Raw genomic sequence first — 16,092 nt, 5'->3', positions numbered from 1 at the left:
CTGCATGGAAGAGTAGTCACATCGGTGACTTTGCCATGACATGACAACGTACATCTGCAAAGCAAACAGCTGCTGTGGATCTGCGCCGCGCGGGGTTTGGGGAGGGGGCCGCGGGGAGCTGCTGCCAGCCCCTGCTCCAACTTTGCCCACAGACACTAACACAGCAAGGGAAAATGGCATCGTCAGACCTGCCAATATAGTGTTTATTCCACGGGAAACCTTAAAAGTGTCTGGAAAATGACATCAGATTAAACATCAATAGGAGGGAGGATGGAATAATCTAGCAAGAGTTTAATCCCTTTACCTAGGGCTCGTGCATGGTACTAACACATTTAATGATTCTAAGCAGCACCCAGGAGAAAAGATCCAGTCAAGGGCATCATCAAATTGCAGCAGAATAATAAAGTTTGTCTGCCTCTGATAAGAGTTACTGCTGCATTACTGCTGGCTAAAAAGAGCATTCTCTCCCGCACACACCTACAAACCTTCAGCCCTCCCACCCTCCTTTGGCCCATAAAGCATTTAACAGAAACAGCTATTTTTAGAGAGGGTGAAATCTCAGCGTACCTTCAAATCAAGTGCCTCCGATGTTCAGCAAGACCATTGCCGAGCGAGAGCTGCAGTCTGTGTCAGGTTACAGCTGGGGGGAGAAAGGCGGCAGCGTCGGCAGCAGCAGCATCGGTGTGTTTGCACCGCCAGCGCTCGGGCTAGAAATGATTCATTAGTCGTCTGCAGGGAGGCAGGGTGGAAGAGAGAGCGCCAGCATCATCGGCCATGCCGCAGCTGCCGGAGCCTATGAGCGGCTCTGGCGCACACATCCGCGCACAAAGATGGCTTTCCCTACTTGTGCCGGTTTCTCTTTCACGGAGTATTAACCCGACGGAGCAGCGGGGAGCAGGGAGGGCAGCGAGGCTGTGTTTCCTGCAGGGGGCCGGGGGGGAGGCGGGTGTTGGGAGATTTTATTTTACCTCCAAGTAATGCTATCGCAGGATCTTCTCAGTAGGTCATCTGTGGCCTACTGGCACGAACCAATGAACTGTAAACGTGAGCTGCAATGCTTTTTTTCCGCGGCCGAGCCTGCCCAATGGAAGGCTGAGAAACTCCAATGCAGACGGGAATTAAGGCAGATTACCTGGAGCATCCTCACCACGCTGCCTTTGCTCTTCTCAAGAAAACCGGACGCTATATATCCGTACAAAACTTCTAACTATGCAACAACTACCTCCCCAGCAACTAGAAGAGGATGTAAGGGGATACAGTGATACAGGGGAAGACTTTAAATAAATCATTTTTTAATAATCTAGATTTAATCTTCTTTCCCCCCTTTTCTTTTTTGATTTCCCCAGCAGCGATGATCTGAATCACAGGATCTGAGCACTTTGGGAATGCATTCACTGTTACATAAGCAAATTCTTAAGGCTGATGAAGGTAAAATTATCAAGAAAACCCAAGAAGTAATGTTGAGTGGAACTTCTGCATTTTCCTTTCAGTATTTAACAGAGGAAGGAAATATTGCACTCTTAGGCATTACTTTAATGAATTCTGCTAAAGTATCCATAGAAATACATCTCTCAATTTAATAATGTCTCCCCTCTTACCCCCCCAAATTAAATTTTCATGCAGCTGAAACAGGCTATATTAATTTACCATTCCTTTTCCAATATCAGTCTTCTCTTCACAGTTTTACTAACAGGCATAATGAGCTAGAGGAGGAGAATTTTCAGAAAAGTCTGGCATTAACCAAAGGCGCCAGATTCCCCCCAAAGTCCAATAGTTCTTTATGAAGCTGTGATGCGTGGAGCGCACCCTGATCTCCAGGAGCTGTGAGCATCAGATGCTTCACGGGAAGGGGTTGAGAGCAATGGGAGAGGGACGTGCCACATCCTCTTCCCGAGCTTTGTCTTGTCCACGTTTCCACTCCATTATAAATTTGACCCCTGAACCATGGTGTTTACTAACCAGCGAAGGAATCCTTCCAAAATGGCATTGGCCATATTCCTGGATATCTCAGTTGCCAACCATCAATCTATTTGATCTATTAAGATCGTTACCCCCGAAGCTTTTAGGAACACTGAGTACTGAAGTATTTCTCTTCAAGAGGTTTAGAATTACAGTATGGCGCAGGGAATCACAGCGTGATCTTCCAGGTAACCGATTGCTTCTGAAAAATCTGGCCCTCATTGTACAAATGAAACAGCTAAAACTCTGATCCCTGGCTCTGCAATATTGCCAAAAAAAAGAATGAAAGGGTTATAGACAAAGTGCTTATTGTGCTTTCTTCCCTTGACACATTCTGGAAAGAACACAGGTTTCTGAGTGGAACATCCAACAAACAGTAACACACCCAGCATCGCTGTTGGTTTGTGCAGCAGGAGCAGCAAAACTCGGGTATTGTCAGGGAGAAAAGCTGCTCCTACTCAGGATCATGTGTTCCTTCCCAGATTAGATTACGGCTTTGATCACAGGGCGAGTGCGCTCTTCTAGAACCACTTTGTGGCATAAATCATTTTCATTTTTTTTTAAAAGTCTAATTTTGGCAAGTTAGATATTTTTTCTCTCGGTTGAGCTACACGTAAGCTTCAAATCCAAACGTTTCTTCTGACTATATCAGCACTTACCACACCGAGCTTCAGCAACAAATACCGACCTGCAGCATATGACACCAAGTGACACCAGAAGATCCCAGGTGACACATTTTGGGAATCTATCTTTCCTGGGTCAGAGACACAATGAACATACCTGCTGCTTTATGTTGCTTTATGTGCATTTGCCAAGCCAACTTGATACTTGAAAATAAGGAAGATGATCGTGGAATGGCATTATTAACATGTTACACTGAACCAAACCAACTCTTCTCATTCCTTCTCATAGGTGGATTTAAAACATGTATGTCTGTAAATGGGTATGTGTGGGTATATATGTATAAAGTATGTAAATTGTCATAAACTTTCTGGAAATTGTGTTTTTAAAATATGGAAAATTAGATTAATAAATTAAGTCACTCTGAAAATAAAATAGCAACTATTCTTTTTTTAAACTATCAGCACGGATTTACTGCTATGAAGATTTAAAACCATATTCTTTATCTCAAGCAAACATTTAGAAACTTGAGTCACCAAAACTTGGCATATTCAACTTGTTATGGCACCGCAGATGAGAACTCCCGTTTTATTGGACTAGATGATCTTTTGAGGTCCCTTCCAATCCCAAACATACTGTGATACTGGAACTGTGGTGTGTTAGGACATCGTTAACATGAACAGTTCACCATTTGTAGCTTATATGTCCAAGTATCAGCAGTAAGTACGATAATTTTTGCTTGTTCAGGGCTGGATGCAGCTGCGCTGATGATGGGTTGCTGGTAACCAGGATGCACATCTAACAGTGCCGCAGGGGGAAGAAAGGGAATCACAGTTCTGTATGTCAGGCCAAGATATATCCCAGAAAAATAATCCCAATATCATAATCCTACCTTGTGACGGACAGTTTTCTTTAGACAAAGGCTGAAGGAATTCCCGGGGAGCTCACCTTGCCGGCCGCCCAAGGCCCCGCGGCGTCCCCGGCGCGGATGCACAGCTGTCTCTGCAGCCACAGCAGCTCCTGCTGGGACTGTTTCAGTAGCTCCTCCGTGTTCCCGGGTTTCTGCCCCACCAGCTCTTCCTGCACAACAGAAAATTACCAGTTTCTGTTTTTCTCAAGCATATGGTGATGGTAACATACGATTTGCCATAGCTGAATTTCTAGCTAAACAAGAACACCTGCTTTAGCAACATATCTATATTCATGCATGCGACTTTTGGTGCTTCATTTAATAATCCTCCGCCACCTAAAAAGCAAGATGTCTCTTCAGAGCATCAGCAGCACAACATCCTACACTTTGAGTTTCCTAACGCTTCATGCTGAGTAAATTTCCTCTGACTATTAATCAAGCCACGTTTGGATCAGGTAGAAAACAATACGGGCATTTCCAGCCTTTTGGAACAGTAAGAAGTTCCTTGTAAATACGTTGCTCTAACAAAGGGCTCAGAGATGCTGCTGGTGGGGCACAAAATTAGTGCAAGACAATGCTGAGAGTCTGGTGTCAGTATAGTAATTGAAAAGTATAGGAATGCCACTCAGTACCCCAAAGTACAAGCTCATAACCTTAGCAAAAGTATTATAACCTTAGTGAAAGCTAAAGCAGGAGCTCATGAATTCAGACCCAAACTCTCTTCTAGACTTGACAACTTATAAAATGTTTAAGATCACTAAGCTATCTGTTTGGATGAAAACTGGGCAGAAAACCATTTTTCTCCTCCTTGGTTTAAACACCTCTATGACTAAACTCTAGTGGATGTAACTGGTTCCCAGCAGGGTTAGGTATGACGAACAGGATGGATTGTTACCCACCCTGGGGCACCCCAGCTGATTTCCGAGTCCTCCGCGCTCCACTCGCAGCAGCGCGACCTCCAGATGTTTTGCGCTCTCAGATTGCTTGTTTTCATTTTGCAGATGCTGGGCCTCGACATTGACAAAGTGCATTTGCTGCTGTAGAGGAAGCGTTCCAGTAATTGCTTTTGTGATGACAGCGGCGCTATTGGATGACAATGTAGACGAAGTTGAAAGGCTGACATTCTGGTAAAGAGAAAATACGTTTTTCACGTCATTTTTGCTGTGCCTGGGGGAAAGAGTGTAATTCAAATTCTTTCAAAAGTCGCACCGTAAGTGCATTATTTGAAAATTTTCTTCTTCGGAGCTTTCATTCAAACAGTAAGCGAGCAAGAGACAATCTCATTTGATCGATCACCAGCGGATAGGGATAGTAAAAAGAAATGAAAGCAGACAATTTGTTTTTGTGTATTTTGTTTCATCGCTCAGGGGATGCCAGCCAGCCCTGATCGCTCTGATGCACAGATATCAACGCATCTACCACTTGATGGCAACATCGTGCTGCTGCTTGGCCACCGCCTCTGGTCCTTCGCTCAGCGCCCTGGCACACGGCTAATCGAGAAATTCAGTCTGCGACATCAAAACAGAAATTGCCCTTCATCAAACCTATTTCTTCTGGCTTTTTCTAACCAAAATAATCTAGATATCGCTACATATGGAAAATGCACACAAAGTATTATTCTGTGCTGAAAAGCAATGTTTGGGTAGCCCCGTCGGCTATCCAGATCTCATTGTTCGTAACATTTCGCCACCTTGCTCAAAATCTACTATCACTGAGTAAAACATAGTGTCCTTTATGTTAACTCTGCACACTCAACTACTAATATACAAAGGCAGACCCATTTAAAGCTCTCTCATTTTAAAATTAAGCTCAAACTAAGTCAAGCAATAAAAAAGCTAACTTCTTGTGGCATGCTTGCAAGAACACCAGTTCCACTCTGGTGTTGCCACTTACAACCAGTAGTACATCATTTGAGTAAGTTACTAATCTTTCTGTTGCCACTTACAACCAGTAGTACATCATTTGAGTAAGTTACTAATCTTTCAACACAGTCTACATGTATGACCAGCTTGGGATAGCTTTAATACAGAAATAACAGCTTACCCCAATCTGTGTCATATCCAGCTAAGAATACTAACGTGGTTGAAAACTGACGTTATAATAGAAGAATGTGTAGGATTTTACTTACAGCAGAGTAAAACATTCTTTTGGTTATCACTTTGCTTAAAAGAAGAGATAATTTCTCAAATATTAAACAACCTGAAAGATATATGTATTTCATAAAAATGTAAATGTGTCCCCAAGTGAGTCACCTCAGCAGATCTATATTTTAGCAGCAACCTGAAATAAGGCTATAGCTGTCAAATTATATATTTTAAGCTGGATTGTTCAAACATGTATAGTAATCCTTCCTGCTGCAATGTGGGGTGTCTGCCGTGGCTGGCAGCCCAGCGCCCGCCCAGCCACTCGCTCACTCCCTGTTCTCAGCAGGTTGGGAGGGAGAAAACGAGATGAAGAAGCTCACAGGTTGAGATAAACCAGGGAAATCATCATTTACCATCACAGGCAAAACAGAGTCGACGTGGGAAAAATTAATTTCACTTATTGCCAATTAAAATGAATATAGGTAGTGAGGAACAAAGATAAAAATTAAAGTACCACCTTCCTCCCATGTCTTTCCCCAGCTCAACTTCACACTTTCCTTCCCAACTGCTCCACCTTCCCCTCCAGGAAAAAATCTGCTCTGGAGGGGTCACAGCATGGAGATCCACTCCCCATGGCCTCTCCATCATGGGGGGACCCTGGAGATCCACTCCCCATGGCCTCTCCATCATGGGGGGACCCTGGAGATCCGCTCCCCATGGCCTCTCCATCATGGGGGGACCCTGGAGATCCGCTCCCCATGGCCTCTCCATCATGGGGGGACCCTGGAGATCCGCTCCCCATGGCCTCTCCATCTTGGGGGGCCTCACAGAGGCCCCTCCCAAGCCCCCCGCACTGGGCACAGGCCCCCACCCACACATGCCTTTAACATACATTCCAGCAATACACTCCCATACCCTGTGCTGAAGCCACCAGGGTCATGCAGGTCCCAGCCCCACAAAGGGCTCTGGTGAGGGGGCTGTCACCCCAAACGAGGTGCAGCTGTGTCCGCGGGGCCAACTCCAGCTCACCTCTCATTTTTAAAGCCAAAAAGGCTCCAAATCTTGAACAATAAAAACTTTACTGCCCCAAACTGGAATACTGGCAGATTTTCACAAATAGAACCTGACACTGACCTCAAACGAGTAAATCAGGTGTTACTTTCCAGCAAATGCAATTTCCACACTCTGAAACAATTAATTTTGTCATGAATGAAAAGAGCTAGAAAAACTGAACCAAACTGTGGTGTGTTATATCTGCTAAATCTGCACATGAAAATTTAACAGGCAAGTTTCTTCTATTAAGCATTAAACTGTTGAGTAAATGATACAGTAAAATGTCTGAGAGTTGCCAAACACTTAAGTGTTTATAGATTTTTTTAAAGCAGTTTTTATCGTGTTTGTATCTGCTGAAGCACTGAAAGCTCTGGAGAGTGGATCCATTAGCAAATAGAGAAGATGGAGTAGACATCAGATAAAGTTCCCTATCGCTCATGCACCCCTAAGTCACTGGAAAAGCAGTTTCTCTGTAATAAACGGGGTGGTCCATCCTGGTCACAAAGGGCATCCTTAACTTGTCTTCACTGCTTCTTTCCCCTATGCTTTTTGGAAAGGTGACCCCCCCTCTTTCGCAAGCCTCCTGCGCAAATGCATATGCTGGAATCATAAAGGAATTTAACATCAGTGTGTGATTTTTTTACTGGGGGATTGCTTCCAATTGTCCAATATTTTAAATTTGATAACTTACAATTAAAGCAGTAAATAACTGTAAGCAGAAAAGTGAAAAAGAAAAATCATAGCGGTGCAGCCCTGTAGCTGGTTAACATTCATAGTGTAACTCCTAAAATGCGAAGAGTGGGTGTGTGCTGGACCATAAAACCAAAACATCCATCTCCGGGAAGCAAAACGTGAGATGAATGTCGGTGTTTGGGTGCCAGGGAGGGTGCAGACACTCAGTCCGTGCAGTCACCTCTGACTCCTCTCAACGCTGGCACAGCTGCTTCAGCAAGCGGCACTAAAGCCACTGGGAGGTTTCAGAGCACGTAACACTCACCTTGCTCTTCTTAACGCTTATTGAGTTATTTCTCTGTTTGCTTCTTCCCTCAGATCTGCATCGTGGAGGCTTTTCAGCGGTTTGTTTTGTTTTCTTGTTGCCCTTTTTGGACTGTGGAACAAAATTCATCAACAGCTCATTAAAACAGATCTTAAATACGTTTGCATGCTAAAGCACAAGTTTCAAAGTATAGACTCCAAGCTCAAGAACAATTTGGAGGTGGCATTTGGTGACCAGCAGAGGACGGGACATCCCTGGTCCCGAGCTGGGCTGTGCATGGTGCAAACTGTGCTAATGCTGCAGAACGGGGGACTCAACAGAGCTGCAACTGGCCTCATGAGTCATGTTATTAGAGCAATCTCAGGAAGAATCTCATGCAGAGTTTATGTAGAATATGGATAAAGCAGCAGGGATATAAGTAGCAGGCAGTTAAGTGGTAAATGGCACCGCTTCATCAGATTACAGAGTCAAAAGAGGGCACTTTCTGCTACACCCCTGGAATTAAGTGGGATAAAGAAGCACACAAAGAGGGACCTTTGTTCCTTCTGCTGTTACTCATGCCACACCAAATGACAGGGTACAGAATAAATATGCAGCATTAAGCATGCTAGAGATTTTCGCATCGATTCCTATTTTTGAATTTCAAGGTATTGCTGAAATCACACGTCAGTTTTACAGTACACTACACTCAATATAAGACAGTCTGGTCTCCTAGAGCTCACAAACCTCAATAAACAACCTAAACCAGCTCACACCATGTTGCTCAGCTCAAGGTAGTTCGATCCTCTTTCTTTTAGGAAAGTCGGTCTCTCTTTTCTCTGCTTGTGGATGTTGAAGGGGAATTTCCCAATGCAGTTTCCTGTTGTCTGTGTGCTGTCTATACGCACTGACAAAGCAGCTGCTTTTTATATATATATTTTTTAATGTTACATAACATCTAACGCTGGGTAACCAAGACCACTCCCGGAGGGTAAACAAAGTGACCGAGATCTGGTTTTCCAAACACCACTACCCTCATTTTCACCCTTTCTGTGCTACTGGTGAGTCAGGCTGTCCCTGTTTGACCAGAACGACTTGTCATTCTTGATGTGGATTTCATACTTGAGAAACGTTGAACCTTGTGATACCAACCAAGAAGCTGTATTCGTAAAAAGGAAGTTTAGAATCTGTTCTTCTGTCTAATCAGCCCTCAAGATCATCTAATCACCGACCAGCGGAAGATGGTAGGAGGAAAAAGAAACAAAACAAACAACAGTGAATTCATTCTAATATAGCAGATAACTGCTTGGAATTGAAAATCAACCTTTTCCGTAGCTGTTGTGCAGTCGGTGTGAAGCAGAGGTGGCCACCAGAACCACTCGTACCACAGACACCGACCATCTGCCACTGATTTAGCTCTGGTGACTTCTGCTATGGGGCAGGGTGATGGGAACAACCCACAAGTCTTTCCTGAAAAACTAAACCAGTGTCCCCTTTCCCTTATTCTCTGATTTGTTCCTGTTTTCATCTGACATCCCACTGGTGGGAACCCACCACATCTGGGGACACACTGAAACTGGAGGGGCAGCAAATAAATACACAACAAATACCAACCTACTCGAGAGGGAAGAGCACAGGGAGCTACACGCAAAGAAACTTACTGCATGAGAAATACCGACTTTAGATGTGGATTAGATGTTTAAACAAACAAAACAAGTCATTGCTGGGCCCTGAATGAGATCATGTCTATAAACCCAGCTGGTACAGCAAACGAGTATGGACACCCTTAGTTTAGTTCACCACTGTCCCTGGGTAACACAACCAGATTGAAATAGAAGCAAAACTGAACGAGCTCCTGGCTGGAACCTGATGCAGATGGAGTGAGCACAGCTGGATGTGAGCACAGCTGGATGTGAGCGGTGGTGGGAGGGCACAGGGAACATGGTGCTGACGCCACCAGGAGCCACCAGCACCCGCAGCCACCACCCTGAGGAGCAGCAATAGTGAAGCTTTGCCCAAGGGGACCTTCCACTGCCAGGCCTTGCTCACACCTTCGTTTTCCCTCTGTTCCTGCCTCACCCCCCAACAGCAGAGGAAGAAACGGGAAAACCATTTCCCCTTCTAAGCTCTCATTCCCAAACCAGCGAGGTCTGGGAAACCTCGCTGCCTCCTCTTGGGGCTCTCAGGTTTCTCTCAGACTGCAATAAAATCATTCATTTTAATAAGAACATTACATATTAATTTTTTCTTTAAATAACCACTATTTTACAGAAATTCTCCAGTTTTTATTTTTCTTTCACATGTTACTATATTGTGTTGTGGTGCTACATATTTCAGTATGTAAGAACAGAACTTTTAAAGCTATAACAGATGGCAATGAAACAGCTCCTCTTTAATCACAGAAAACATATTTTAATGCAATTAAAATAATTTCGCATTTCCTTTCCTAGTACTAAACGATAGAGAAGTCAACGAGGGCACTTATTTATATCTGTGTAGGATAAAAAGAACGCTCAACCGAAACCCAAGAAAAGCATCCTGACCTACCAGCCTGTGAGTCATTCTGCACAGCACATGCTGCCTATAGCTTAGCAACGAACCCATTTAGATGACAGAAAACACGGAGAGCAAATATACCATCTAAAACCAACTCTTGTATAAGGATATGTGAACCCAGTTGGATTACAGGGAAATGTAAAGACTTTGCCTTTGTTTTCTTCAAACTCACTTGAAGCTTGCAGTGATTTCTCTTATTTCTAGGGTTTAAAAAAACTATACCAGCTGTTATTAAAAATTGCTGAATTTTATAATCCTGTGATTGTATCTGTTTTCTTTTTAAAACCGATTTGCTCCACGGTTTTATTTGCTTCATGTTGGAAGAAAAATCAGACATGAAAATACACTGGGGGACGCTGCACAAATGGGAACTCTGACAAAAGCCTTATAAATAGCTTCGGAGCCAAGTGTGCGCAGCTGTCCTGCTCGCGGCCGTTTGTCCAGCCTGTCCTGGGATCAGCCTTCAGGCACAGGGCAGGGTGACTGTGACCTAAAATTAGCCTCCGAAATCCACGCTGCAGTTCGGAAATACCCACCGCGCGGTATCCTGCTAAGCACTATTGAGGGCCTGCTGTGGAAACTTGCTCTAGTTCTTCTAACAGCTCCGAACCTCATTTCAGGTGAACTGCTTTTTAAATCTTGCCATCAGTAACTCTTGAGGCACTGTCTAAATACATGGTGAGAAATAGCTTTCTGTTGTAGGAGCAGACTAAATCTGCTCTTCTACACATGCACATTAATTTATTTAAAAATAAATGTAGCACTTGGTAGGCAGCATAGGAAGCAGCGACTTTTATGTGGGAAACATGAAAAGGAGCTATGGTTATTTTAACAATGAATGCATATCCTACAATATAAATCTTATTCTAACGTGGCTTTACGTAATTCCTTTATATAACAATTTTTAAAAAAATGCTTATTTTAAACATTTGCTTATAACAACAACAACCAAACAAAACCAAAAGAAAAACCCCACAACAAACTCAGGCAAGTCTGCAGACAAGTTTTGCCCTGTCCTGGACTGGGAATGGTTACTCACCACTCCGTCTTCCTCTTGTCCTTTAGTCCAGGGTTTATCTGCTTTCGCAAGCGATTGATTTGCCCTGGGGGAATCCAGTCCAGAAGAACCGCGATGCGGAGTGTGACCGGTGGCCTTCTGGAAGAGAGGGAAAGGGCTTGAGAGCATCCAGGCTCTCTAGAGAAGAGCCTCAATTGCCTTACAGGGCTTGTGACTTTTCATCAAGCCAGCCAGCACCGTTTTCCCAGTGACAGCTTCGAGGTATCAGACGTGATACTTGGATGTGTCATTTCTACAGGCCTTTGTTCCCTCCTTCCCTTTCAAAACATTAATGCATCTTTAAGTCAAACTCTGGAGGTGCTGAGTGGCATCCTGACAGGCCTGTGAAGAAAACTGCCCTTTGTTTTCTCCTAACATGGCTTTTCAAAGAACTCCCAAGATATTGACTCACAGAAGGACGCGTGGCCCCAAGTTTCCCTTTTTCCCCAAGGACTTCTATTGCAGATGAGCAGCCAGAGTGCTTTTGAACCTTGGAACCAGCACTTTTGGCAGAACAGCCTCCCAGGTGTTGGGTAGATACTGCGGGATAATAGGTTGAACTCATTAAAAGCTGCAGCACCGTGTGGTTCTTTTTGGAGAGCGAGTCCCTTCCTGTCAGCACCCAGAGATTCTCTACCCGATGGAAACGGTGAAGTGGTTCATATCCAGTAATAATAGATTGTTCTTAGTTTGATATTTGTAACAGCTGAGTATAATGTCCCTACATGGCACTGTGTGCCAGCTGAAGGCACAATCAGAGACAGAGTGAATCTTAGAGCTGCAGACGTTTGGGAAAAGGAGTCATTCTCCTCCCATCCGGAATTGGAACAGAGCTAAATAACATTTTCTTAGGCCAGCAATCTGAATGAATAACATCAGGCAAAACAAAATGCTGTGCATCCATTTACCTCCCCGTTTTGTTCCAAACTGCAGGCACAGTGACCCGATCTGACATGAAAAAGCCTGGAACAGGTTTCAGGAGAAATCTCAGTACGGAGCATCACGTCTCTCCTCGATTACAAAAGAGCTCAAGAGGGACAAGAGCACCAGACACAGCCGCGGATCGGGCGAGACGCGTTTCTATGCGAGGAGCTGGTATTGAGCTTCCACCACAGGGAACCCACGGACTGCTCGGTCTCAACAGCATTTTGCAAAACACTATTTAAAACCCCATTAAAAAATGATTAGAAGGAAAGTATTTCTGCAAACATCATCTAAACCAGACAAAGCCCACTGAGTTTTGAAACTCGGAGTTCTTTAATTGTGAAAACATATTTAACAATAAAATATAAAGTGCATGGGGAACTGAGACTTGAAACAGAAGAAAGAAACAAGGTCTCTTTCCTGGCTACACACTCCAGAAATCTAGTACAGAACCAATCCCTTCCCTTATGTAAAATCATGGATCAGGCACCAAGCCACTGAGCCATGGAGGCCCAGTTTTGACCCTTATTTTTAAACAACAGCTAAAATGCACATTAAGAGAAGTTATTCTTGCACCATTTGTACACAAAAATTCAATTGGCAGCATGAGTGTTCCCACCGAGCCCCACAAAGAGCTTCTGATCAGCTGCTGTCTACATGATACTGATTAAAAGATTCATCCTGAAGATGCGAGCTCACTAATCTGGATTGCTTGTTCAATGGTGGTGCGAACACCCTTCCTGGCACCCAGCCTGTGCTTGTGTTACGCACCTCGGAAGGGCAGAACAAGTGCTTTCCGTTGGGGGAATTAGCCCATTTAAATTAGGATTGTGCTTGCCAGCTCAATAGATTAATGCACGAATTATTGGTCTCGGGAAGGGCAGGTTTAAGTCTGCTTCACAGGTAGGCCTGAGCCAAGGCCCTTTGAAGCTCATGGGAGCATTGATCTGAATTTCAATGAGAAGTCTCCCCTTCAGCAGACACACAGTCCAGCAATGAAACCGGATTGCAGCAGCTCATTTGTACATGTACAGGTATTTCAGAAGCTCACTTAGCTGTCTCTTTATCCATATTTACTTGCAGTCTTCCCTACTGTTTAACTGCATACTGGCGACATATTTATCAGCTACCAAAATGCTAACGATGCTCTTAATTCCTGATACACAAATGAGTAAGGCTCTTAAAAAACGTACGTTTGAAACAAAACTCTCGTGACTCCCCAAATGAAAATAAACTGTGAGTCAAGCTTCACCGCCAATAAGATAAACGCTAATAAAAACCTTACCACACTATGTTAATACTTGAGTAGTGCTCCTATAATGCCATTAAGGCTCAGCTTATTTGACCCCTAATTTATTTTGCTCCACGTCCCATTGAAGCGGCTTGAAGTGCCTCCTGTTCCCATCCCAGCGAGCAGGCGATTCCCGTGCGACAGGGGATGCCCAGAGATGCACAAACTTGTGCTTTACAACCCGCTGGGACATTTTTCTGCACAAAAATGTGCAAAGTGAACCTAGAGGAAATTGTACAGCGATACTCTGAATTATTGAAAGGCTAGCTATGCAGAACAAACATAATTAAAGGGTCTCATTATCTTCTAAATAATCATTGTAAATAATGCTTTAGATAATTACTTCATTAGTTCTCAGAACACTGGCTTTTATTCTCCTCTGAGAGCCCGTGCACTAACGCTGCTCTGAATTATTTCCGAAAGGGGAAATCAGCAGCAGAGCAAGCGCGTGCGCTGGAACGCGACGTGTGGTGTACGAACGGATTGACACCCACCATGTTTGGATATTTGTTTCAAAAGGTTTAAAAATATTTTTTTTTCCCTTTTTAATGTATGTATTTATTTCTTCAGATTGCTTCCTGCTGCAGTTCAGTCCCTTTGCTACCAGCTCTATTTATCCATTTAAAGCTGGTTGACAGCAACATGGATAGAACCAAGATTAGTCTATATCACGGATGACTGTCCTTAACTAAACATACATATTGGCACTTTCTTCGCTACAAATACCACGAGGTATTTGAAGTTTTAGGGCATTTAAGTTCAACCAGGCAACCTGGAGATACTGAAGTTATTTAAGTCAATTGACATTACATAAATATTTTTTTGGAGGCTAGAAAGCTAACATTAGATAAGTGTGCATGACTAGACCGAGATGTGCCCTGGCACAACGCTGTGATGTATAGAGATCGAAGTGAGAAGCATTAAATAGATTGGATTATTGCAAAGTTCAGAAGGCTGTCCTACAGATGTTGCTAGGCATACATGAATCACCATCAAAAAAACCCGGAAAAAAATGAATCCCAGAAATTTCTAAACCCTATTTTGTTTTTTTAAGAGAAAAAAGTGAACAGTATAGGGGAAAGGCATCTAATTCTCTCTCCAGTCTTTCCTGCACTGTCAAGCTGGATGTAGAGATTTCTAAGCAAGTCAGACCATCACTCTGCAAAAGATGCAGGTGAAAGGGACCAACACTGAATTCAAATTGAATTTTCACTCACCTGCATGCAAATTGGTCCTTCCTTTTAACCATAAGCAACCCAACTGATTTCCATGCCAATCGGAGGCATTAGCCCATTAAAAGAAAAAAAGATGCAGCAAATCAAAGCAACCATTTTTTACAATACATAACCAGAATTATTTCCTATTTACTTACCATTTCTATAGAACTCCTTTTGTAAAAACCTTTATTGCAGAAGTACTTTTATTCTTCAGAACCCAGTTCCAAGTGCTTGCCAAGGCTGTTTCTGTCCCCCGGGCGGCGCTGGGGGCAGGGGGGGCGCGTTGGGTGCCGGACACAGCAGAAACCCGCGGCTGCTCCCAGGAGCCGCATACGAGCCCCATGAACACATCACAGCAAATTTAACAGCGGTAACATAAGACCTTAACCCCTCCGCCAAAAAGAAAAGGCAACAAAACCAACACCCCACGTCCAAAGCGTTCTCTTCCAACCGCATTAATCACGGCTGCGTGGAAGGGTGTTTTGTTTTTTAAATAATAATATTTTTATACAGAAAAACATCCTCATAGGCAGCAGTTCCCTCATTTCCTCTTCTAAATGTTATTTATCAGGTTTGTATCCACCAAAACGCACGTAGCGCTCCGCTAAACAAATCCCGCACTGCCGGCAGCGTCTGCTCTGTGTTTTACACCACGAGGAGAAGCAGAATAAAGACACCTTGGGTTTTTTGGAACAGCTTTGGTTCATTCTATTGAATTCATCCAGGTCCATATTTGGTGCTTTTTGCACAGCTGAGAAGCAGCAGAGATTCCTGCACTTACAGATCACCCGGGCGTTTTGGTTGTATCCATCTTTCTAGCAACAACCGCTTAACATTTTCCCTGCCCTAAGATCTCACTTCCTTGGTTTGCCTTTATGGACAAATTCACCTTATTAGTTGTGCAGTGCAACATTCCCGCTCCTATCCACTTTCCCCAATACCACAAAAAAAAAATCTCACTAAGCATAACCGCTCCATTATCTCCCGGTTCATCATTAGCCGCCCAATTGCCAAGCGCTTCGCCACCAGCTCCGCACGTCCTCGTGCTCAAAGTCACGACCACCACCCATTTCTGTACCAAAACAAATGAAAACTTGGGCGCCTTTCCCTCAAGATTTCTCCAAAAAACTGGGGGAGGAAGATGCTGTCGGAACATCAGTCTACCCTGGATTTAAACATCAGTCTAACCTGGATTTAAACATCAGTCTAACCTGGATTTAAACATCAGTCTAACCTGGATTTAAACATTGGCTCCAGCGACAGCCTGTACACCCGAACTCTGAGCCCACTCCAGATTTGGGGAACAAGCAGCTATTGCAATTCTGCGCCGTGATAGATGCACTTCTATGAGGAATTGTTGAGTAGACATGAATAGCTTTATTCAAATAAATAATTCCCATACTCAAGTTTAATAGTAAAGCAAAATTCCACGGGTATACTTTAA

At 43.7% G+C, this 16,092-nt stretch overlaps 1 protein-coding gene across 27 annotated transcripts in view; it reads right to left on the bottom strand.

Moving 5' to 3' along the window:
- Positions 1–14,958, bottom strand: part of RIMBP2 (RIMS binding protein 2) — a 114,947-nt gene extending 99,989 nt beyond the window's left edge. For 5 of the 27 annotated variants that reach the window (XM_065032773.1, XM_065032771.1, XM_065032778.1 and 2 more), the window contains exons 1-5: positions 14,804–14,951; positions 11,199–11,315; positions 7,625–7,735; positions 4,390–4,614; positions 3,529–3,660 (exon numbers count right to left, since the gene is read on the bottom strand). In XM_065032773.1, the coding sequence (XP_064888845.1) occupies positions 3,529–3,660; positions 4,390–4,614; positions 7,625–7,735; positions 11,199–11,315; positions 14,804–14,806 (588 nt within the window). In that variant the 5' untranslated portion in view covers positions 14,807–14,951. Of the gene's footprint in view, positions 1–567; positions 1,028–3,528; positions 3,661–4,389; positions 4,615–7,624; positions 7,736–11,198; positions 11,316–14,803 lie in introns of those variants that run through there. The other 22 variants (XM_065032769.1, XM_065032775.1, XM_065032779.1 and 19 more) reach the window with 13 other exon arrangements.
- Between the last annotated feature and the right edge of the window lie 1,134 nt (positions 14,959–16,092).

Source organism: Columba livia, chromosome 17 (assembly GCF_036013475.1).
Source record: "Columba livia isolate bColLiv1 breed racing homer chromosome 17, bColLiv1.pat.W.v2, whole genome shotgun sequence".
NCBI classification, from domain to species: Eukaryota; Metazoa; Chordata; class Aves; order Columbiformes; family Columbidae; genus Columba; species Columba livia.
This window is presented reverse-complemented; position numbering and strand designations above follow the sequence as displayed.